Genomic DNA, 23,063 nt, shown 5'->3' on the forward strand with positions numbered 1-23,063 from the left:
GGTTGACATTTTAAATGACAAGCATGGCGGCTGGGCGTGGTGGTGCACGCTTGTAATCCCAGTACTTTGGGAGGCTGAGACTGGAGGATCGCAGGTTCGGGGACAGCCTTAGATTCAGCAAGTAACGAGACTCTTATCAACCTAGCGAGGCCCTGCTTTAAGATAAAAAATAAAATAAGGCTCCGAGTGTAGCTCAGAGGTAGAATGTCCCTGGGTTCAGTTCCAGTAACTAATACACACACACACACACACACACACACACACACACACACACACAAGCATGACAAAATGGCTCCCCATCTTTTTCCCAAATTCTCCCCTCACCTTTTTTTTTTTTTTTTTGGTAATACCAGGGGCATTCTATCTCCAAACTATACCCCAACCCAGCCCAATTTTATTTATTTATTTATTTATTTTTAAACAAGGTCTCACTAGGTGCTGAGGCTGGCCTCAAACCTGTGGTCTTCTGGTCTCAGCCTCCTAAGTACTGGTATTACAAATGGTGATTGAACCCCAGAGCTTTCTACTTCTTTGCTACACCCACAGCCCCTATATTACTTTTTTTTTTAAACAGTCTCAGCCAGATGGTGGTGCACACTTGTAATCCCAGCATTCAGGAGGCTGAGACTGGAGGATCACGGTTCAAAGACAGCCTCAGCTACCTAGTGAGGCCCTCCCTAACTTAGTGAGACCCTGTCTCAAAAATGAATAAAAAATAGGGCAGGGGATGTAGCTTGGAGGTCGAATGTCCCTGGGTTCCAGACCCACACACACACAAAAAAAAGTCTCACTAAGTTTCAGAGGGCCTCACTAAATTGCTGAGGCTGGCCCTGAACCTGTGATTCTTCTGTATCAGCCACCCAAGTAGTGGGATTGCAAGCTTACAACACCAAGCCTCGCTCCTTTGGCCCTTTTTATTTTTCAGCCTCTGGTTCCCAACTCCTGGGCTGGGTGCATTTTCAGGGTAACTTCTCATCAGGTCTTGCTAGGTTGCTGAGAGTCTCGCTAAGTTACTGAGGCTGGTCTTGAACCTGTAATCCTCCTATCCCAGGCTCTCAAGTACTGGGATTACAAGTGTGCACCACCATCAAATTCTCCCCTTTACCGAACTGACCCAGCTTTAACCCCTCTTTTTTTTTTTTTTTTTTTTTTTTTTTGCGTTGCTGGGGGTGGAACCCAGGGGCTTTCTACCTCCAGGCTATACTCCCAGAATTATTTTATATTTTATTTAAAAACAGGGTCTCACTAGTTGCTGAGAATGGCCAGGAACCTGTAAGTCCTGGGATGACAAGTGTGCTTTCCTCAAGCCTTTCTTGGACTCTTGTAACCTTGCCTCTTTTCTCTCTGCCCCCTTAATTAAACCGCTCTTTCACCTTTCAGACTTTCTTGAAGTCTCGTCCTGGGGCAGTGGTGTAAGTAGTGTTTGGAGGACCCTTCAGAAGGGTCCTCTAAAACTTCCCTTAATAACTTCCTTTGATAACTGCTACTTTTTTTCTTTTTTTTTTTTTTTTTTCGGTTCTGGGGATGGAACCCAGCAGCATTCTACCTCCAAGCTACACCCCCAGGCCTATTTTATATTCTTTATTTTGAAACAGGGTCTCACTGAGTTGCAAAGGACCTCACTAAGTTGAGGCTGTCCTTGAACCATGATCCTCCTGTCTCAGCCTCCCAAAAGCTAGGATTACATGTGTGTGCTACCATGCCTAGCTGATGACTGCTACTTTCTCTCCCCAGGGTAGTGCAGAAAAAAAATAAGGTCCAAGCAAACACGGTGGCAGTGGCGCATACCTATAATTTAGGGAGGCTGAGATAAGAGAATCATAGGTTGGAGATCAGCCCCAACAACTTACCAAGACCCTTGACTATTTTTTTTTTCAGGGTCTGGGGACGGAACCCAGGAGCATTTGACCTCCGAGTTACACCCCCAGTTCTATATTTTATTCTTTATTTTGAAACAGGGTCTCACTAATTTGCGGAGGACCTAAGTAGCTGAGGCTGTCCGCGAACCTGTATCTTCCGGTCTCGGCCTCCCGAATGCTGGGATTACAAGTGTGCCACCATGCCCAGCTGACCCTCAACTATTTAGCAAGGCCTTTTCCAAATAAACAAATGAACACAACAGGACTAGGGATGTAACTTAGAGATAAAGTGCCCCAAGTTCCATCTCAGTACCACACACACACAAATAAATAAGTCCCTTCATCATCAACTGTTCATTAATTAACCCAGTCCTTTATTTCCTGCCACCAGCCTCACACCAGCTTGCTTTCTTTTTTTTTTTTCTCTCTTCTTCTTCTTCTTCTTCTTCTTCTTCTTCTTCTTCTTCTTCTTCTTCTTCTTCTTCTTCTGGTACTAGGGTTCCTGGAAACCCTTCTACCTCCGGGCTACACTCTCAGACCTACTTTTTTAATATACTTTTTTAAATTTGGAAACAGGGTCCTTTGAACCTGCACGATCCTCCTGTCTCCACCTCCCAAGCGCGGGGATTATAAGCGTGTGCCACCACTCCTGGCTTTCTTTCTTTCTTTCTTTCTTTCTTTCTTTCTGTGTGTGTGTGTGTGTGTGTGTGGTACTGGGGGTGGAACCCAGGGGCTTTTCTACCTCCGGGCTATACTCCCAAACCTCTTTTATACTTTATCTGGAAACAGGGTCTCACTAGGTTGCTGAGAGCCTCACTAAGTAGCTGAGGCTGGCTTCGAACCTGTGCGATCCTCCTGTCTCAGCCTCCCAAGCACGGGGGGCGCCACCACGCTGGGCTAACACCAGCTTTTCCTGCTCCCCAAACTGGAAGCTGAGAGGCGACTGAGGAGACACTGAGGCCTGAGGTGGGCTTGCGGGACACACCCAGGGTGTGCAGGGCCTGGGGTCGCCTCTGGGTCCTCTGGGGGCGCCCTCCTCTGCTCTCCCCCAGCGCCAGGAGCTCCTTCCAGTCCTTCCCGTGCATTAACAGGTGGGCGACCCAGCCAGTTGTATTTCTTGACTAAAAGAGAGAGAGGGATGGAGGGGGACTTGGAAAGGAGCCTTCTGAGGACTCCAGAAGACAGGACCAGGATCTCTTCTCTTTTTCCTTTCCTTTCCTTTCCTTTCCTTTCCTTTCCTTTCCTTTCCTTTCCTTTCCTTTCCTTTCCTTCCTTTCCTTTCCTTTCTGACCTTCAGTGAGTAACTGCGCGTCCCGCTCGCCGGCCCTGCTCCCTGGGGTCCAGAGCCAGGGCCTGCGCGGGTGGGAGCGGCCAGCGGCTCTGTCCAGCGCCCTCCTCCCGCTGTCCAGGGGCCTGCTCTTCCCCGCTCTCACCAGAGAGGCACGAGCGCCCCGTCCCTCCGGCGGCGGGCGGAGGCAGGAGAAAGGGGCTGTTGTTTTTCTGTGGTTTCTCTCCCCCTCTCTGCTGATCTCCGAGCTGCTGGCCGGGTCAGCGAGCCCGGTGGAACCCCTCCAGCGCGGGGCAGGTCCCTCCTCCTGCCCCGAGCTTGTCCTTGACTGATTTTTTTTTCTTTGTCCCGATGGAGGAAAGAGACAGCAAGAAAGAGGAAGCAAGAGAAACCACAAACTTCCTTTGAGAACCGGTTGGTCGCCAGGGCCTGGAGTGCACGCGGGACTCGAGCCCGGAGCAGCTGCCCAGCCCCAGGCCCCGCGCTGAGCCTGGCAGCCGGTGCCCACCCTGCGCCCCCTCCGTCCTCACCCCTCCTCGGGCTGCCACGGCTGCACCCCGCTTCTCAGGTCCGGAACTGCACCCACTTCTTGAGGTAAAAACTTTGTTTGGGCCGTCCTCGCTGCTCCCGCCGCAACTCCCCTTCTCTCCGGCTTTGGGGGGTGGGGTGACACCTGTCTGTCTTCCCATCGGGGGTCTCTACAAGTCCGATCGCCCCAGGAGCTAAGGCAGCGGGGACCCTTAAAGAGATGCTTCTCCCCCGGTCCCGGCATTTCTTCCTCGCTGCCGAGCCCTCCCCCTCTCCCCGGGGGCGAGGGCGAGCGGACGCCGCGCGGGGCTTTGGGGATGGGGGATTCGTCTAACCATTGCTGCAGTGAAGACTTGGGTCAGACAGAAGGAGATTGGGATGGGACGACAAGGGATGAGTTCCCGCGGGGGTGCCTTCTTGAAGCTACACACCTATTTTATACGCTTCCCCCACTCTGGCTATTTACCGTCACCCAGGAGGTAGGTGCCGGGGCTGTGTGAACTCCCTGGACTGCCACCAGAGGCTAATTCCAGCTGGAGAGAAAAAAAAGTATGGGACTTGAACTAAAAAGAGAAGAAAGGAAAGGAAGAAAGAAAGAAAGAAGAAAGAAAGAAAAGAAATTCTGATTTGCTTGAGTACCCTCCTTTTCCACTCTGAAATAGTCCATGCCCCTGCCGCAGGAGTGTGCCTTACAGGGCAAAAGCTCCCTCTTCCACCTCCGCCTGCCTCTTAAGGCTTAGGCCACTTAGCGCTGCCCAGATTCTCTGGGGACCCCACTGTCTCGGGGCTTAGCTCCTGGCTGCTTTGAGATCATCCCTCCAGCCTGCTCTTCCCAGCCCCCACTTAATTATTGATCATTTCTAGCACAGGGCAGAAAATGAGCCCTGCCTTTTTTCAAGGTGTGTGTGTGTGTGTGTGTGTGTGTGTGTGTGTGTGTGTGTGTGACTGAGGATTGAGCCCCTGGGGCATTCTACCTCTCAGCTACAACCTCAGCTCTATTTTATTTTATTTTTTATTTTTATTTATTTTATTTTATTTTTGGTGGTACTGAGGTTCCTGGAAACCCTTCTACCTCCAGGCTACACTCCCAAACCTATTTTATATTTTTATTTGGAAACAGGGTCTCTTAAGCCAGTGAGGCTGGCTCTGAACCTGCACAATCCTCCTGTCTCCGCCTTTCAAGCCCCAGGATTACAAGCGTGCGCCACCACGCCTGGCACTTATTTTTATTTTGAAACAGGGTCTCACTAGGTTGATGAGAGTCTCACTATGTAGCTGAGGCTGGCCGAGAACCTGGGATCCCCCTGTCTCAGCCTCCGAAGTACTGGGATTACAGACATGTGCCACCACGTCCAGCTTTTCTTTAAGCTTTTTATTTATTTTTTATTTTTTATTTTTTTGAAAATTTAAAGTTTATTAGAAAGATAGAATTACAGAAAATAGAAATACAGCTCCATACCAGACTGGCATGGAGGGGTGACTCGAAATGAATACACCTCTTTAAACTTTTTAAACTTGTCCCTATCTCTGCCAGGGCTTCAAGTCTCATTAGAAGTGCCAGGTGGGAGGGGAGGAAGAAAGGAAAGAGAAGAAAAATTGTAATATTTGCTGCTCTGATTCTCAATTAAGAACATGTAAATAAAATGCAGCTAGCATAAATTTTACATATATATATATATATATTTTTTTTTTTTCTTCATGCTGGGGATGGAACCCAGGGCATTCTACCTCTGAGCCATACCCCAGCCCTTTTTTATTCTTTTATTCACTAAGTCACAGAGGGCCTCACCAAGCAGCTGAGGCTAGTCACAAACTTGTACTACTCCTGTCTCAGCCCTCCCAAGTACTGGGATTACAGGTGTGTTCCACCACACCCTGCTTGGTGTATTTTATTTGAGTAACTCTTCTGTCTTTCAATCTTTTCTCCCAGGCCTCAATTCCTGCGGGTTCACAAGAAAAAAGTATAATCTTAGGAAGCTAGAGAGAAAACAGGATTTCTGTCTAATTTCTGACATCAGGCTCAGTGGTGCACGCCTATAATCCCAGTCCTTGGGAGGCTGAGACGGGAGGATCCAGGTTCAGGCCAGTCGCAGCAACTTAGCTAGGCTGTTTCTAAATAAAAAAATAAAGGTGGGGGGGATATAGCTCAGAGGTAGAATGACCCTGGCTTCCATCACTAGTACCAACCCCCCTAAAAAATACACATGGGTAGATGAATATAAGGGCGTATGTTTTATGTAAACCAATAAATAGCATTTTTGTCTTCCATATAAATAGTGGACGAAGGAGTATCCCTGGCCATGGACAGTTTGGGAAACAAAGAGGAACAGAGAAGAAATAGCCCTGGATTAAATCTCTAGCACTGCAAAAAAAGGGGGGTGGGGAGGCTTACTGGAAGAATTTTTTTTTTCCGGGTCGGGGGATGGAACCCAGGTGCATTCTTTCTTTAAGCTACACCCCCAACCCTATTTTATTTTATTTTATTTTTTTATTTTGAAACAGGGTCCGGCTAGGTTGATGAGTCTCACTACTTGCTGATGCTGTCCTGGAACCTGTGATCCTCCTGTCCCAGCGTCCCAAGTACTAGGATTACAAGCCTGAGTCACCACGCCCGGTGTATCAGAACCATCTCTGATTCAAGTTCTTATGACCTACATTTTCCCTCTCCAGCCTCCAGGAAGCCTCCCCTAAGACCTTTTTGCTGTGGTCTGTGATTGTGTAAGGTTCAGTGGACTCGCTAGGAGAAGAAAGACTTCCCTTCCTCACCAGCAAGCCAGGCAAACCACACTGTGACCGTGCTCTTTGGGGTGAGGCAGGGAGGTTTGCCTAAGGATGTCAGCAGCCCGTGTATTCAGGATTCTCTCTGAATGGGGCGGGGTGTGAAGGAATGACTCCTGTCCCAGCTGTGGTGTGAGTTATTGATGTGATGCCTTTTAAAAGGCCAGGTAAACCGGGCGTGTTGGCACAGGCTTGTTATCCTGGTGCTCAGGAGGCTGAGACAGGAGGATCGCAGGTTCCAGGAGCGCCTCAGCAAGTAGTAAATCTTTCAGCAACCTAGTGAGACCTTTTTTCTTTTTCTTTTCTTTTTCTTTTCTTTTTTTTTTTTTTTTTTTGGTGGTACTGGGGTTCCTGGAAACCCTTCTACCTCTGGGCTACACTCCCAGAAATTTTTTATTTGGAAACAGGGTCTCTTAAACTAGCAAGGCTGGCTTTGAACCTGAGCAATCCTCCTGTCTCTGCCTCCCAAGCGCGGGGAGTACGAGTGTGCGCCACCATGCCCGGCTTTGAGAACTTTTTTCAAAAAAAAAAAAAAAGTAAAAGAGGGCTGGGGATGTAGCTCAGAGGTAGAATAAACCTGGTTCCAATGCCCAGTACCACAATAAATAAATAGTCATCAAAAGACCCTCTTTTTTTCTTTCTTTTTTTTTTCCTTTTGTGGCACTAGGGATTGAACCTTGGGATATTCTACTTTTGAGCTACACACCCAGCCCTTTTAAAAAATTTGTCTTGCTAGGTTTCTGAGAGTCTTGCTATATTACTGAGGTTGGCCTTGAACCTGCAATCCTCCTGTCTCAGTCTCCCAGGTACTGGGATTACAGCCGACATGCCACCATGCTAGTTTATTTTTATTTATTTATTATGTGTGGTACTGGGGATTAAACCCAGGGACAGTATCTCTGAGCTATACCCCCAGATCTATTTTTTTAAATTATGAAACAGAGTCTCACTAAGTTGCAGAGGGCCTGGGATCTTCCTGTCTCAGCCTCCCAAGTACTAGGATAACAAGCATGCACCCATGCCCGGCCAGTTTGTTGTTGTTGTTGTGATGATGATGATGATGATGATGATGATGTGTTTTTTTGCGGGTCTGGGGATGAGACCCAGGGGCATTTGACCTCCGAGCTATACCCCCTGCCCTATTTTTTATTCTTTATTTTGAAACCGGGTCTCACTGAGTTGCAGAGGGCCTCACTAAGTAGCTGAGGCTGTCCTCGAACCACGATCCTCCAGGTCTCAGCCTCCTGAATGCTGGGATTACAAGTGTGCACCACCACGCCCGGCTTTTTTATTATTATTATTATTAATTATTAATTATTATTATTTTATTTTATTTGCGGTACTGGGGATGGAACTCAGGGGCATTCCACCTTCGAGCTATACTCCCAGCCCTATTTTTTATTCTTTTTTCTCTTTTTTTCCTTTTTTTTTTTTTTTTTTTTGAGGTACCTGGGATGGAACCCAGGGACATTCTACCTCCAAGCTATACCCCCAGCCCTATTTTTTATTTCTTTATTTTGAAACCAGGTCTCACTGAGTTGCAGAGGGCCTCACTAAGTAGCTGAGGTTGTCCGCGAACCGTGATCCTCCGGTCTCATCCTCCCGAATGTTGGGATTACAAGTGTGCGCCACCACACCCGACTCCTATTTTTATTCTTTATTTTTGAATAGGGTCTCACTGAGCTGCAAAGGGCCTAAGTAGCTGAGGCTGTCCCTAAACCTGGAACCTGGAACCTCCTGTCTCAGCCTCCCAAATACTGAGATGACAAGCCTGTGCCACCAGGCTTGATTTAACATTTCTTTTTTCATCTCTTTTCGTCGCCCTTCTCCTTTTCACTCTGTCTTTCTCTCCATCTTTTCTTCATTCTTGGTCATTCTCTGTTTCAGGAAAGCTGGCTCCACTCGATTCTGCAGTCTCACCGAAACCCCCCTTCTCAAGCCAGGAACCCTGAGGCACCCTCGGTCCCACCTGGTCCCGAGTTAGAGCTCAGCCCCATTCCTTCTTTTTGCACAAGCTGAGAAGAGTCCGCGCTCCTAAGAGCCACGAGGGATGTGAAGACACTAGCCAGCTTCCCATACGACGGTTTCCAAGACTTGTCTGGGTCACTGGTTTTCCAGGTCTGCCATCTTCTTGGACAGGGCTCTTTTGCACCCCAAGACTGTCTTAGGCAGGGCCCCTGAGGTCAGGACACGGTGACGGTGCCCTTCCTTGACCCTTTCCCACCATGGAACACCCTCAGCTGGAACAGACAGCCCCTGATAAGGCCGGGGCTGCAGAAGCAGTCAGCGCTGAAAACCAAGAGGTGCCATTGGAACCATCGGGACCAGCCAAGCACCCTCAGGACCCGGATGCCAAGTGTGCTGCCCGGGTGGCTGGAGGACAGGAGCCAGGAGGCCAGGCTGCACGGCCCGACCAGGGCTCAGAGAACCTGGAGTGCCCTCCTTCTGAAGCCAGCTCAAATCAACTTGAGCCGGCCTGTAGGATGTCACCTGAGGTAGAGACAATAGGGGCGTACTCCAGGCCCCAGGAGCCCCCCCAGTCCCCCAGAACCCGGCAGCCTGAGCTTGATTTCTACTGTGTAAAGTGGATTCCCTGGAAAGGAGAACGGACCCCCGTCATCACCCAGAGCACGAACGGCCCTTGCCCTCTCCTGGCCATCATGAACATCCTCTTTCTTCAGTGGAAGGTAAGAGAGTGCAGAGGAGGCTCTGAAAATACTGGGGAGCCGGGCGTGGGGGTGCACGCTTGTAATCCCAGCATTCAGGAGGCTGAGACAGGAGGATCGCAGGGAGTTCAAGGCCCGCCTCGGCAACTTAGGCCCTTTGCAACTCAGTGAGACCCTGTTTCAAAATAAAGAATAAAAAATAGGGCTGAGGGGTGTCGCTCGGAGGTAGAATGTACCTGGGTTCCATCCCTAGTACTGCAAAAAGAAAGAAAGAAAGAAAATACTGAGGAGTACCCTTCCCTGACCCTCCTCCATCATCCTGGTTTTCTCAAACTAATCAAAGCTTTCCAGATTATTCTGTCCTGCCCCTGTCTCTCCTCCTCTCTAGCCAATGGGGGCTCCTTGTAGCATTTCTCATTGATTTCCCTTGCTCTGGTTTCAGGCCTTTTTTTTCCCCATTCTGCTCTCAGTGGATCCCCCTCCCTGCCTCCCTTCCTGCCTTCATTTCTTGAAACAGAGTCTTATTAAATTGCCGAGGCTAGCTTGAACCCGAGATCCTCTGATGATCTTAACCTCCCAAGTCCTGCGATTGCAGACCTGCACTGCCAGCCTCGGCCTCCCCTCTGCTCTCTGAGGGAGGACGCGCACACGATGGCTGGTCTCTCCCTCCAGGTGAAGCTGCCCCCCCAGAAGGAAATGATCACGTCCGATGAGCTCATGGCCCATCTTGGTGAGTGCCTGGGCCTTAACGAGGAATCCCCCCGGGGTTCCAGAACAACCCACCCATCCAGAAATCCAAACTTTTGGGGGCTTTGAGGTGGCAGGAAGGGCAAGAGTCAGTGGAGTGTCTCTGCTGTGCTGGAGAATAAAAAGCAAAGGTCCAGGGACCAGGTGGCCTGGGTTGTAGCATCCATTTTGCCCTTAGATTGTGTGTGTGTGTGTGTGTGTGTGTGTGTGTGTGTGTGTGTGTGTGTGGCTGGAGATCAAACCCATGGTCTTAAGCATGCTAGGCAAGTGCTCTGCCACTGAGCTACACCCTTGGTCCCTGCCCTTAGCTTGTGTACGTGGCCTTGGGTGGCCACTTCACTTTTTTTTTTTTTTTTTTTTGGTGGTACTGGGGTTCCTGGAAGCCCTTCTACCTCCGGGCTACACTCCCAGACCTATTTTATACTTTTTTAATTTTTGGAAACAGGGTTTCTTAAGCCAGCATGGCTGGCTTCGAACCTGCGCGATCCTCCTGTCTCCGCCTCCCAAGCGCGGGGATTATAAGCGTGCACCAACATGCCTGGCGCCACTTCACTTTTAATTTTTAATTTTTAATAATTAATTAATTAATTAATTTGCAAGGCTGAGGATGGAACCCAGGGGCATTCTACCTCTGAGCTATACCCCCAGCCTTATTTTTTATTATATATATATATATATATATATATATATACATATACATTTTTTTTTTTTTGGTGGTACTGGGGTTCCTGGAAGCCTTTCTACCTTCAGGCTACACTCCCAGACCTATTTTTACATTTTTATTTAGAAACAGGGTCTCCTAAGCCAGCGCTGGCTTCGAACCTGCACGATCCTCCTGTCTCTGCCTCCCAAGCGCGGGGATTACAAGCGCACGCCACCACGCCCGGCTATTCTTTATATTAAAACAGGGTCATGGCTCGGCGTGGTGGCGCACGCCTGTCATCCTAGTGCTTGGGAGGCTGAGACAGGAGGATCAAGGCCAGCAGAGACCTTCAGCAACTTAGTGAGACCCTTTTAAAATAAAATAAAATAGCCGGACGTGGTGGCACACGCTTGTAATCCCAGCATTCAGGAGGCTGAGACCGGAGGATCACGCTTCGCGAACAGACTCAGCTACTTAGTGAGGCTCTCTGCAACTTAGTGAGACCCTGTTTCAAAATAAAGAGCAAAAAATAGGACAGGGGTTGTATCTTGGAGGTCAAATGCCCCTGAGTTCCATCCCCAAACCGGCAAAGAATAAAATAAAATAAAGAAACAGGGTTTCACTAAATTGCAAAGGGCCTCACAAAATAGCTGAGACTATCCGTGAACCGTAATCCTCCTGTCTCAGCCTCCCAAATGCTGGGATTAGAGCATGCGCCACCACGCCCGGCAGCCACTTCACTTTTATAAACCTATTTCTTCCTCTGAAAGATGAGAGGTTTGGATTAGATTCTAAGGTCTTTCCCAGCTCTGAAAATGTGTGGTCCTGTGACATTACCCCGGTTCTGCAGGACAAGAGGAAGCTAAGTTTTGGGGACAGTTGTGGGGTAAGTTGATAAGAGACCTGTCTTACAGGAAACTGCCTCCTGTCCATCAAGCCCCAGGAGAAGTCAGAGGGACTTCAGCTCAATTTTCAGCAGGTGAGGCAAGAGGTCTGCGGACTTAGGGGCTTGCTGGTTTTTAAGGAGTTGCTAGAGCTATGGAGAAAATCCTTTTTTCCTTCCTTCCTCTTCTTTTTTTTTTTTTTTTTTTTTTTTTTTGCGGGTTTGGAGATGGAACCCAGGGGCATTTGACCTCCAAGCTACACCCCCTGCCCTATTTTTTTTAATTCTTTTTTTTTTTTTTTTTTTTGGTGGTACTGGGGTTCCTGGAAGCCCTTCTACCTCTGGGCTACACTCCAAGACCTATTTTTTATACTTTTTTATTCGGAAACAGGGTCTCCTAAGCCAGCACGCGCGGCTGGCTTTGAACCTACGCAATCCTCCTGTCTCTGCCTCCCAAGCGCGGGGATTACAAGCATGCGCCACCACGCCCAGCTTATTCTTTATTTTGAAACAGGGTCTCACTAAGTTGCGGAGGGCCTCACTAAGTAGCTGAGGCTGTGAACCGCGATTCTCCTGTCTCAGCCTCCTGAATGCTGGGATTACACGAGTGCGCCACCACGCCCAGCTCCCTCCCTCCCTTCCTTCCTTCCTTCCTCGCTCTCATTCTTTCTTTCCTTCCTTCCCCCCCTCCCTCCCTCCTTTCTTTCTTTCTTTCTTTCTTTCTTTCTTTCTTTCTTTCTTTCTTTCTTTCTTTCTTTCTTCTTTCATACTACATAATTGAACCCAGGGGTATTCTACCACTGAGCTCCACCCCCAGCTCCACCCTTTAAATTTTTTTTTTTAATTGGAAACAGGATCTCACTACATTGCAAAGGGTTTTGCTAAGTTGCTGAAGCCGGTCTCGAACTTGTGATCCTCCTGTCTCAGTCTCCCAAGCACTGGGATTCCAGGCATGTGCCACCACGCCCAGCTCATCGTTCTCTTTTCTGTCCCCAGAATGTGGACGATGCAATGACCGTGCTACCGAAACTAGCCACAGGTCTAGATGTCAATGTGCGATTCACAGGAGTCTCTGATTTTGAGTACACACCTGAATGCAGTGTCTTTGACCTACTAGGCATTCCTCTGTACCATGGCTGGCTCGTTGATCCACAGGTGAGTGGGGTGGGGGAACCTGACCCAGCTCAAACTAACACAAACGAGGCAACATTTTGAGAAGTGGGGATTAGGGAAGTGGGAATTAGATTGGTTTGGGAGGAAAATAGGATTTGAAGGCCGGACCTAGCCAGGCATGGTGGCGCACGCTTGTAATCCTTGTGCTGGGAGGCAGAGACAGGAGGATCACACAGGTTCGAAGCCAGCCTCAGCTACTTAGTGAGGCTCTCAGCAACTTAGTGAGACCCTTTTTCCAAATAAAATATAAAATAGGTCTGAAGTCGGGCTAGGTGGTGCACGCTTGTAATCCCAGCATTTGGGAGGCTGAGATTGGAGGATCTCAGTTTGCCGACAGCCTCAGCTACTTAGTGAGGCCCTCTGCAACTCAGTGAGACCCTGTTTCAAAAAAAAATAAAGAATAAAAAATAGGGCAGCGGGTATAGCTCAGAGGTTGAATGCCCCTGGGTTCCATTCCCAGACCTGAAAAAAAAAAAAAAAAAAAAAGGTCTAGGAGTATATATCCCGGAGGTAGAAAGCCCCTGGGTTCCACCCTCAGTACCACCAAAAAAAAAAAAAAAAAAAAAAAAAGCTGGACCTAGCCGGGTGTGGTGCTGCACGCTTGTAATCCCAGCATTTGGGATGCTGAAACAGGAGGATCCATGTTTGCGGAATAAAAGACTGGACCTAGTGCAGAATTTCTTGAATTTTAAATTCTTTGGGGGGGAGTATTCTTTTCTTTTCTTTGCTTTGCTTTTTTACCATTGGTGCTGGAGGTTGAACCCAGGAGTATTTTACCTCTGAGTTACACTCCCAGCCCTATTTTATTTTTCTTTAGTGGTACTGGGGATGGAACCCAGGGACATTCTACCTAAACAGGGTCTCACTGAGTTGCAAAGGGCCTAAGTAGCTGAGGCTGGCCACGAACCACAAATCCTCCTGTCTCAACCTCCTGAATGCTGGGATTACAAGCGGCACCACCATGCCTGGCTCGGGGATAGCATTCTTTGTGTGTGTGTGTGTGTGTGTGTGTGTGTGTGTGTGTGTGTGTGTGTGGTACAGGGGATGGAACCCAGAGGCTTCAAACTGGACTACACCCCCAGACCTATTTTTTTAATTTGAAAACAGGGTCTCCCTAAGTTGCTGAGAGCCTTATTGAGCTGCTGAGGCTGCCTGCGAACCTGTGATTCTCCTGTCTCAGCCACCAAGTACTGGGATTATAAGCATGAGCCACTGAGCCTAGCTTGGGGATAACATTCTTTTTTTTTTTTTTTTTTTTTTTTTTTTGCGGGTCTGGGGATGGAACTCAGGGGCATTCAACTTCCAAGCTACACACCCTGCCTTATTTTTTATTCTTTATTTTGAAACAGGGTCTCACTGAGTTGCAGAGGGCCTCACTAATTAGCTGAGGCTGTCTGCGAACCGTGATCTTCTGGTCTCAGCCCCCCGAATGCTGGGATTGCAAGCGTGCGCCACCACACTCGGCTGGGGATAGCATTCTAATTCAAGCAAAGAAGATCAGTTCTTTAGACATCAAGAGTTCAGGACCCTTTGATCACAGCATTGCAATCCTGTGGGCTTGGTTCATTTCCTTCCTTAAAAGAACTGACCCCAGCTGGGCGTGGTGGCGGACAGGACATTCGTCATCCCAGCTGTTGGGCAGCTGAGAAAAGAGGATTGCAGGTTTGCGGCTAGCCTCAGCACCTTGTGAGGCCCTCTGCGACTTAGTGAGACCCTATTCAAAATAAAGAACAAGCCGGATGTGGTGGCGCACGCTTGTAATCGCAGCATTCCGGAGGCTGAGACCGGAGGATCGCGGACAGACTCGGCTACTTAGTGAGGCCCTCTGCAACTCAGTGAGACCCGGTTTCAAAATAAAGAATAAAAAATAGGGCTGGGGGTGTAGCTTAGAGGTCAAATGCCCCTGGGTTCCATCCCCAGACCCGCAAAAAAAAAAAAAAAAAAAAAAAAAAAAAAGAATAAAATAGGGCTGGAGATATAGCTCGGAGGTAGAATACCACACACGCACAAGAAGAACTGACCCCTCCCCCACTCCCCGTGCAGAGTCCAGAGGCTGTGAGTGCAGTTGGGAATCTCAGTTACAACCAACTGGTAGAGAAGATCATCACCTGCCAACATTCCAGCGACCCCAACCTGGTGACAGAAGGTGACACCCCTTCTCCCTCCAGTCTTGCGAGAAGGAAGGGAGGAAGGGCGCTTAGTATCTGCTTTTTCTGGTTTTTTTTTTTTGTTTGTTTTATTTTTTTTTTTTGCGGGTCTAGCTACACCCCCTGCCCTGTTTTTCATTCTTTATTTTGAGGCAGGGTCTCACTGAGTTGCAGAGGGCCTCACTAAGTAGCTGAGGCTGTCTGCGAACCGTGATCCTCCGGTCTCAGTCTCCCGAATGCTGGGATTATAAGCGTGCGCCACCACATCCGGCTAGTATCTGCTTTTTCTTGTTCAAATATAAAGAATAGCTGGGCGTGGTGGCGCACGCTTGTAATCCCCGTGCTTGGGAGGCAGAGACAGGAAGATCGCGCAGGTTCAAAGCCAGCCGCGCTAGTTTAAGAGACCCTGTTTTCAAATAAAAAAGTATAAAAATAGGTCTGGGAGTGTAACCCGGAGGTAGAAGGTTTCCGGGAACCCCAGTACCACCACCTAAAAAAAATAAAAATAAAAAAAATAAAAGATCTGGGCATGGTGGCGCACACTTGTAATCCCAGTACTTGGGAGGCTGAGACAGGAGGATTGAGCAGATTCGAAGTCAGCCTCAGCTACTTAGTGAGACCCTGTTTCCTATTAAAAATATAAAATAGGTCTGGGAGTATCCCCTGGGTTCCATCTCCAGTACCAAAAAAAAAAAAAAAAAAAAAAAAAAAAAAAAAAAAAAGAATAAAAAATAGGGCTAGGGTGTAACTTGGAGGTAGAATGCCCCTGGATTCGATCCCTAGTACCCTATGGGGGGGGGGGTAAAAAAGAAGCAGCTTGGGAGTGTAGCTCAGTGGGAGAGGGCATGGATAAGGCATGCTTAGCACACACAAGGCACTGGGTTCAATCCCCAGCACACTTACACACAAAATAGAAAGAAAGAAAGGATTTCAGAAGGTTGGACTCAGGGTGCTCTTGACAGGAGCTATTTGGATGACCCTTCCTAGCTTGGACTTTGGTTGCTTGTTGGTTTGTGTTTTTAATTGGTTTTGCTGGGCCCTGGGCTTCCTACATGCTAGGCAAGAGCTCTACCACTCAGCCACCTCCCCCAGCCCTCCCTTTTTCCCTCATGGACTTTGGATTGAAGCCAAGTTCCCCGACCTGTGTCCTGGGCAGGCTTGATCGCGGAGCAGTTCCTGGAGACCACGGCGGCGCAGCTAACCTACCACGGCCTGTGTGAACTTACAGCAACTGCCAAGGAGGGTGAACTTAGCGTCTTTTTTCGAAACAACCACTTTAGCACCCTGACTAAGCACAAGGTGATGAGGGTTTGGAGGTGGGGGGGTTGGAGCGCTGTCATTCCCCCTTGCTCTTTCTGGTGTTTAAGTCAGGATAAGGTAGGTTGAGTTGCAGTAACAAATGATCCTTAAAATTCTTGTGGTTTTTAGCCGGGCGTGGTGGCGCACGCTTGTAATCCCCGCACTTGGGAGGCTGAGACAGGAGGATCACACAGGTTCGAAGCCAGCCTCAGCTACTTAGTGAGGCTCTCAGCAACTTAGTGAGACCCTGTTTCCAAGTAAAGTATAAAATAGGTCTGGAAGTATAGCCTGGAGGTAGAAAAGCCCCGGGTTCCACCCCCAGTACCCCCCCCACACACAAAAAAAAAATAATAATAAAGAATAAAAAAGTAGCCAAGCGTGGTGGCACACACTTGTAATCCCAGCATTCGGGAAGCTGAGACTAGAGGATCACAGTTCTACCCCCAGACCCGCAAATAAAATTAAATTAAACATAAAAATAAAGGATTAAATAGAGCTGGAGATAGAATGGCCCTGGTTCTATCCTCAGTACCTCCCCCCCATGCCACACACAAAAAAAACAAACCCCAAACAAAACAAAATCCTTGTGGTTTGCACAGTAAACGCTGGCTTCTCCCACACACTGCTCACCCACTGCGGCCTGCCTATGTTCTGTCCCACAGCAACGTCCCTCTCGGATCCAGACTGACAAAAGAGCCTTTATCTGCACTCTGTGCAGGAAGGAGATGGACACTATGCACTCAGTGCTTCTGCCTCCAATGATATGCCATTCCCGCTCACATCTCCCCGGCCAGGCCAAGCCACGAGGCTTGCTGCCCGTGGGACAGAAAGCTGTAATCTCTTCCAGAAAGGGACAGCGAGCTGCTGAACAACACCATAATCTCCCAGAGTTAGGAATCGCCCCAATTCTCTAGTAACTGAGAAGGGAGAGGTCTTTGGTTCCTGACGAATTTATTCTCATTGCCATCAGGAGAGAACCATGGGAAATAGAGTGAGAAAGCAGGGTGCAGTGGTATGTGCCTGGAATCCCAGTATTGGGTGTGTGCCACCACGCCTGGTTTGAAACTCTGTTTCAAAATAAAAAAAATATAGCCAGGTGTGGTGGTACACACTTGTAATTCCAGCATTCTGGAGGCTGAGATGGGAGGATTGCGGTTCGTGGACAGCCTCAGCTACTTAATGAGGCCCTCAGCAACTTAGTGAGACCCTGTTTCAAAATAAAGAATGAAAAATAGGGTAGGGGGTGTAGCTCAGAGGTCAAGGCCTCTGAGTTCCATCCCCAGACCCGCAAAAAAAAAAAAAAAAAAAAAGAAAAGAAAAAGAATAAAAATAGGGCTGGGGTGTAGCTTGGAGGTAGCATGCATCTCAGATGATTTGGGCAGCAAGCTGCCTGTGCGTCACCTGTCCACCGGTCTGTTTTGTCTTTGCAGAGCCACTTGTACCTGTTGGTCACTGACCAGGGTTTCCTGCAGGAGGAGCAGGTGGTATGGGAGAGCCTGCACAATGTGGATGGGGACAGCTGCTTTTGTGACTCTGACTTCCGCCTGAGCCATTCCCTGGGCAAGGAGCCCGGAGCAGAAGGCGGGGGTGGCTCCCCAGAGAAGCAGCTGCAGGTAGACCAGGTGTGTGGATCCTCAGAGCTATACCCCCGGCCCTCTCCTTGCCCGCTGGGCATCTTCTGACACCGCGGAATACACTGGGCCATGCCTTTTACTCTGGAGGGAGAAGGAACTAGAAGACTTGAAAGCAGATCTGGTTTGGAAACTTTTTGCCCAAATCCCTTCCTTTGGGGCCTAAGTCCGCCCTGTGACTCCTGTTCTCTCCAGGACTACCTGATTGCCCTGTCCCTGCAGCAGCAGCAGCACCCACAGGGCTCCCAGCTCAGTGACCTGGAGCTGGCTCAGCAGCTTCAGCAAGAGGAGTATCAGCAGCAGCAAGCCATCCAGCCCATGCAAGCGCAGGCGCCCTTGCCCCAGGTGAGCCCTCTGCAGGCAGGCTTCGGAACTGCACTTTGCAGGCGCCCTTGCCCCAGGTGGGCCCTCTGCAGGCAGGCACGGGCACTGCACTTAGCAAGGACGCAAGGCCCCACCCCTTGGTTTGGTTTTTGGCTTTAGATACTGGGGGGGTTGAACCCAGAGGCATTCTACCTCAAAGCTACATCCCTAACCCTTTCTGTTTTGTGTTTTGCTAAGGAGCTTGTTAAGTTGTTGAGTGCCTTGATAAATTGCTGAGGCTGTCCTTAAACCTGTGATCCTCCTGTCTTAGCCTCTAAGTACGGATTACAGGCCTACCCTGTTCCCACTGCTTTTTTATTTTTTGGAGGATGGTGGTGCTGGAAATTGAACCCAAGGGCATTCTATCTTCAATCTACACTCCATCCCTAATTAATTAATTAATTAATTAATTTTAGTGTGTGGTATTGCGGATTGAACTTGGGGACCTTCGAGCTATACCCCCGTTATTTTATTTATTTATTTATTTATTTATTTATTTATTTATTTATTTATTTACTTTTGCGGTTCTGGGGATGGAACCTAGAGGTATTCTACCTCCAAGCTATACCCCCAGTCCTATTTTTTATTCTTTTTATTTTGAAACAGGGTCTCACTGAGTTGCAAAGGGCCTCACTAAGTAGCTGAGGCTGTCCTCAAACCATGATCCTCCAGTCTCTGACTCCCAAATGCTGAGATGACAAGTATGTGCCACCATACCCAGCTTTATTATTTATTTATTTGTTTATTTATTTTGCGGGTCTCGGGATGGAATCCAGGGGCATTCTACCGCCGGGCTACAATCCCCGCCCTATTTTTTTATTCTTCATTTTGAAACACAGTCTCACTAAGTTGCAGAGGGCCTTAGTCAGTAGCTGAAGCAGCTGTCTATGAACCACAATCCTCCGGTTTCAGCCTCCCAAATACTGGGATTACAAGTGTGCGCCATGATGCCTGGCTCCTATTTCATTTTTTATTTGGAAACTAAGTATCTGAGGGCTAAATTGCAGAGGCTGGCTTCCAGCCAGGGATCCTCCTGTGTTAGCCTTCCAGGTACTGGGATTCCAGGCATTCTTGTGATCTTGTTGGGTGACCAGTTGTTTAATCCCACACAGGGAAGAGGAGCCACACCAGGTCGCCTGGCCGGGGAGCGGCGGCCGAAGCCGAAGCAGGAGTCAGACTGTACTCTGCTATAGCTCGCACAACTACTGCCCGTGCCCTCCTTCTCTCAGAGGCTAGGGCTCATTAGCTCCACCACCTCGACCCCTGAGAGAGGCAGGGTAACTTATTTATGGAGCGTGAAGCTGCCCACAGGCTGCGAATGTCAAGGTCACTGTGAGCCGTCTCAGTGCCTCCTCTTCCTCCATCCTGTGGATAGGTGGGTGGAGATTTCTGCTCCCTAACGCCCATTCCCAGAACAGTCCTGTGAACACACACACTCAGGCTCCAGCGGGAAGATTCCTACCTGGAATGCTTTATCTCCCCCCCCACCCATCCCTCATCCCTGGGGGCTCCTAACTACTACCCAGGAGGCCTGTCTCTGTTTCATGGTTTGATTTGGGTTTCTATATCTTTTATTTGTAACTCTTTCCTAAGGGTTTGGAAATAAAACTTTATTCCTTAGATCTGTTGTTTGGCTTACCTTGTCGCAATGGGGTTAAGTATCTGACCCATCTGAGGAATGCAAAACTCGGGGTGGAGAGGAGCGGAAAGGTAGAAGGAAGTTGTCTGCCTGTCGTTTCTACTAAGGCCAGCAGGTGGAGACAAAGCCTAGCATTTTTTTTTTAATCCTGGGGATTGAACCTAGATGCATTCTACTTCTGAGCTACATCCCTAACCCTTTTTATTTTTAAATTTATTTTTATCTATTGATTGATTTTTTTGTGGCACTAGGGATTGAACTCAGGGGCATTTTACCTCCGAGCTACAATCCCAGGCCAATTTTTTTTTTTTTTTTTTTTTTTTTGCGGGTCTGGGGATGGAACCCAGAGGCATTTGACCTCTGAGCTATACCCTCTGCCCAATTTTTTATTCTTTATTTTGAAACAGGGTCTCACTGAGTTGCAGAGGGCCTCACTAAGTAGCTGAGGCTGTCTGTGAACTGTGATTCTCCTGTCTCAGCCTCCCAAATGCTAGGATTACAAACATGTGCCACCACGCCCAGCTCCAGCTCAATTTTTATTTGTTTATTTAGTGGTACTAGACATTGAACTAGGGACATTCTACCTCTAGCTAATCCTCTGCCCTATTTTTAAATTTTATTTATTTATTTATTTTGCAGTACTGGGGATTAAACCCAGGGCATTCTACCTCTGAGCTATGTCCCCAGCCCTATTTTTTATTCTTTATTTTGAAACTGAGTCTCAGTGAGTTGCAAAGGGTCTTACTAAGGAGTGGAGGCTGTCCAAACCACAATCCTCCTGTCTCAGCCTCCCAAATGCTGGGATTGCAAGCCTGCATCACCACGCCCAGTTTATTACTTTGAAACAGGGTTTCAGTAAGTTGCAAAGGGCTGACAAGTTGCTGAGGCTGTTCTCAAACCTGGGATCCTTCTGTCTCAGCCTCCCAGGTACTGGGTTTACAAGCATGTACCACCATCCCCAGCTTATTTTTATTTTTGAAACAGGGCCTTGCTAGGTGGACAATAGTCTTGCTACTTACTGAACTAGCCTCAAACCTGCAATCCCCCTGTCTCAGCCTCTCAAGTACTACGATTACAGGTGTGAGTCTTTATAATTGGCTTATTTATTTTAATTAATTTTTTTTGTGTGTGGTACTGAGGATTGAACCCAGGGACATTCTATCTCCAAGCTACACCCCCAGCCCTATTTTTTAGTCCTTTTATTTTATCTTATTTTATTTTTTGTGGTACTGAGGATGGAACCCAGGGGCTTTTCTCCCAGACCTATTTTATACTTTATTTGGAAACAGGGTCTCACTAAGTTGCCGAGAGCCTCACTCAGTAGCTGAGGCTGGCTCCGAACCTGTGCGATCCTCCTGTCTCAGCCTCCCAAGCGCTCGGATTATAAGCATGCGCCACCACGCCCAGTTTAGTCCTTTTATTTTTAAAACAGGTTCTCACTGCATTGTATAGTGCCTCGCTAAGTAGCTGAGGCTGTCCATGAACCAGGATCCTCCAATCTCTGCCTCCCCAGTGCTGGGATTACAACTATGTGCCACCACGCCTGGCCACCCAGACCTATTTTTTTATTTTTATTTTGAAATAGGGTCTTGCTAAGTTGATGAGAGTCTCACTACTTGCTAAGGCTGTTCTCACACCTGCAATTATACTGTTTTAGCCTCTCAAGAAGTGGGATTACAAGTGTGCACCACCACACACAAATTTTTTTATATTTTGAAACAGGATTTTGCTACATTGCTGAGGCTGTTCTCAAACCTGGGATCCTCCTGTCTCAGTTTTTCAAGTACTGGGATTACAAGTGTGCACCACCATGCCTGGTTTCTCTAGCCCCTTTTTAAAGGGCCTGTGTGTATGTGTTACTGGAGAGGTTAAACCCAGGGGCGTTCTACCTCCAAGTTATACCTCTAGCCCTATTTTTGTGTGTGTGTGTGTTTGGTATTGAGATGGAACCCAGAGGTAGCTTGAAGGGTACCTTCAAGCTACACCCCAAGCCCTACTTTTTATTCTTTATTTTGAAGCAGGGTCTTACTGAGATGCAAATAGCCTCAATAAGTAGCTAAGGCTGGCCGCCATCCGTGATCCTCCTGTTTCAGCCTCCCAAGTGCTGGGATTACAAGTGTGTACCACCACACCTAGTTCTTTTTTTTTTCTTTTTTTTTTTTTTTTCAGTACTGGGGTTGGAACCCAGGGGCATTCTACCTCTGAGCTACACACCCAGCCCTCTTTCTTTCTTTCTTTCTTTCTTTCTTTCTTTCTTTCTTTCCTTCCTTCCTTCCTTTCTTTCTTTATTATTATTTTTTTTGGTGGTACTAGCGGTGGAACACAGAGGCTTTCTACCTCTGGGCTATACTCCCAGACCTTTTTTAAAAATATTTTATTTGGAAACAGGGTCTCGCTAAGTTGCCGAAAGCCTCACTAAGTAGCTGAGGCTGGCTTCGAACCCATGCGATCCTCCTGTCTCAGCCTCCCAAGTGCGGGGATTACAAGGGTGCACCACCACGCCCGGCTTTTATTCTTTATTTTGAAACGGGGTCTCACTGAGTTGCAGAGGGCCTCACTAAGTAGCTGAGACTGACTGCAAACCACGATCCTCCTGTCTTAGCCTTCCAAGTACTGGGATTATTAGTGTGTGCCACCATGCCTGGCTTTATGTTTTATTGTTGTTGTTGTTTGTTTTTGTTTGCAGGTCTGGGAATGGAACCCAGAGGCATTTGACCTCCAAGATACATCCCCTGCCCAATTTTTTATTCTTTATTTTGAAACATGGTCTCACTGAGCTGCAAAGGGCCTAAGTAGCTGAGGCTGTCTGCGAACCATGATCCTCAGGTCTCAGCCTCCCAAATGCTGGGATTACAAGCGTGCGCCAGCACGCCTGGCTGTGGCCTTATGTTTTTGATAGGCATTCTGTGGGACACTGTATTCTATTAAGAGGGTGGTTTCAAAATCTCTGTTTGGGCCGGGCAGACGCTTGTAATCCCCGCACTTGGGAAGCGGAGACAGGAGGATCGCGCAGGTTCGAAGCCAGCTGCACTGGCTTAAGAGACCCTGTTTCCAAAAATAAAAAAATAAAAAAAATAGGTCTGGGAGTGTAGCCCGGATATAGAAGGGCTTCCAGGAACCCTAATACCACAAAAAAAAAAAAAAAAAATCTCTGCTTGGACAGGTGCATTGGGGGTTGTGAATCTGACAACTTATCAAGTCTTCCCGGGATAGGGAGGGCAGCCTCACCCTCAGTTTTCCCCCCAGTTCACACAGATGGTCCTTCGCTACTATTTCTGACCGGGTTCTTCCTTAGTAATTTTGCCTGAAAATTGCTGGGGCAGAGGGAAGAATGGGGAAGGGGGTTCGGGGGGTGGGGGGGGGGCGCCTTGGTAACTGCAGCATGGGGCGGGGGCAAAAGCAGGGTCCCCTTGAAAGGG

General features: G+C 48.2%; 1 protein-coding gene across 2 annotated transcripts; it reads left to right on the forward strand.

Annotated features, from left to right (window-relative positions):
• Positions 1-8,882: 8,882 nt before the first annotated feature.
• MINDY1 (MINDY lysine 48 deubiquitinase 1) lies at positions 8,883-19,198 on the forward strand (the record flags this gene model as incomplete). 2 transcript variants are annotated; one of them, XM_080692479.1, is made up of 9 exons in its annotated part: positions 8,883-9,140; positions 9,792-9,849; positions 11,424-11,488; positions 12,389-12,547; positions 14,609-14,711; positions 15,869-16,011; positions 17,442-17,633; positions 17,838-17,987; positions 19,118-19,198. In XM_080692479.1, exons 1-9 carry the CDS (start codon positions 8,937-8,939, stop codon positions 19,196-19,198), a joined length of 1,155 nt encoding a protein of 384 aa, XP_080548605.1. In that variant the 5' UTR covers positions 8,883-8,936. The 2 variants fall into 2 exon arrangements, with proteins under 2 accessions (XP_080548605.1, XP_080548606.1); XM_080692480.1 differs by having other exon boundaries at positions 17,865-17,987.
• Between the last annotated feature and the right edge of the window lie 3,865 nt (positions 19,199-23,063).

The sequence above is a fragment of the Muscardinus avellanarius genome, assembly GCF_963383645.1.
Source record: "Muscardinus avellanarius genome assembly, chromosome: 3".
NCBI classification, from domain to species: Eukaryota; Metazoa; Chordata; class Mammalia; order Rodentia; family Gliridae; genus Muscardinus; species Muscardinus avellanarius.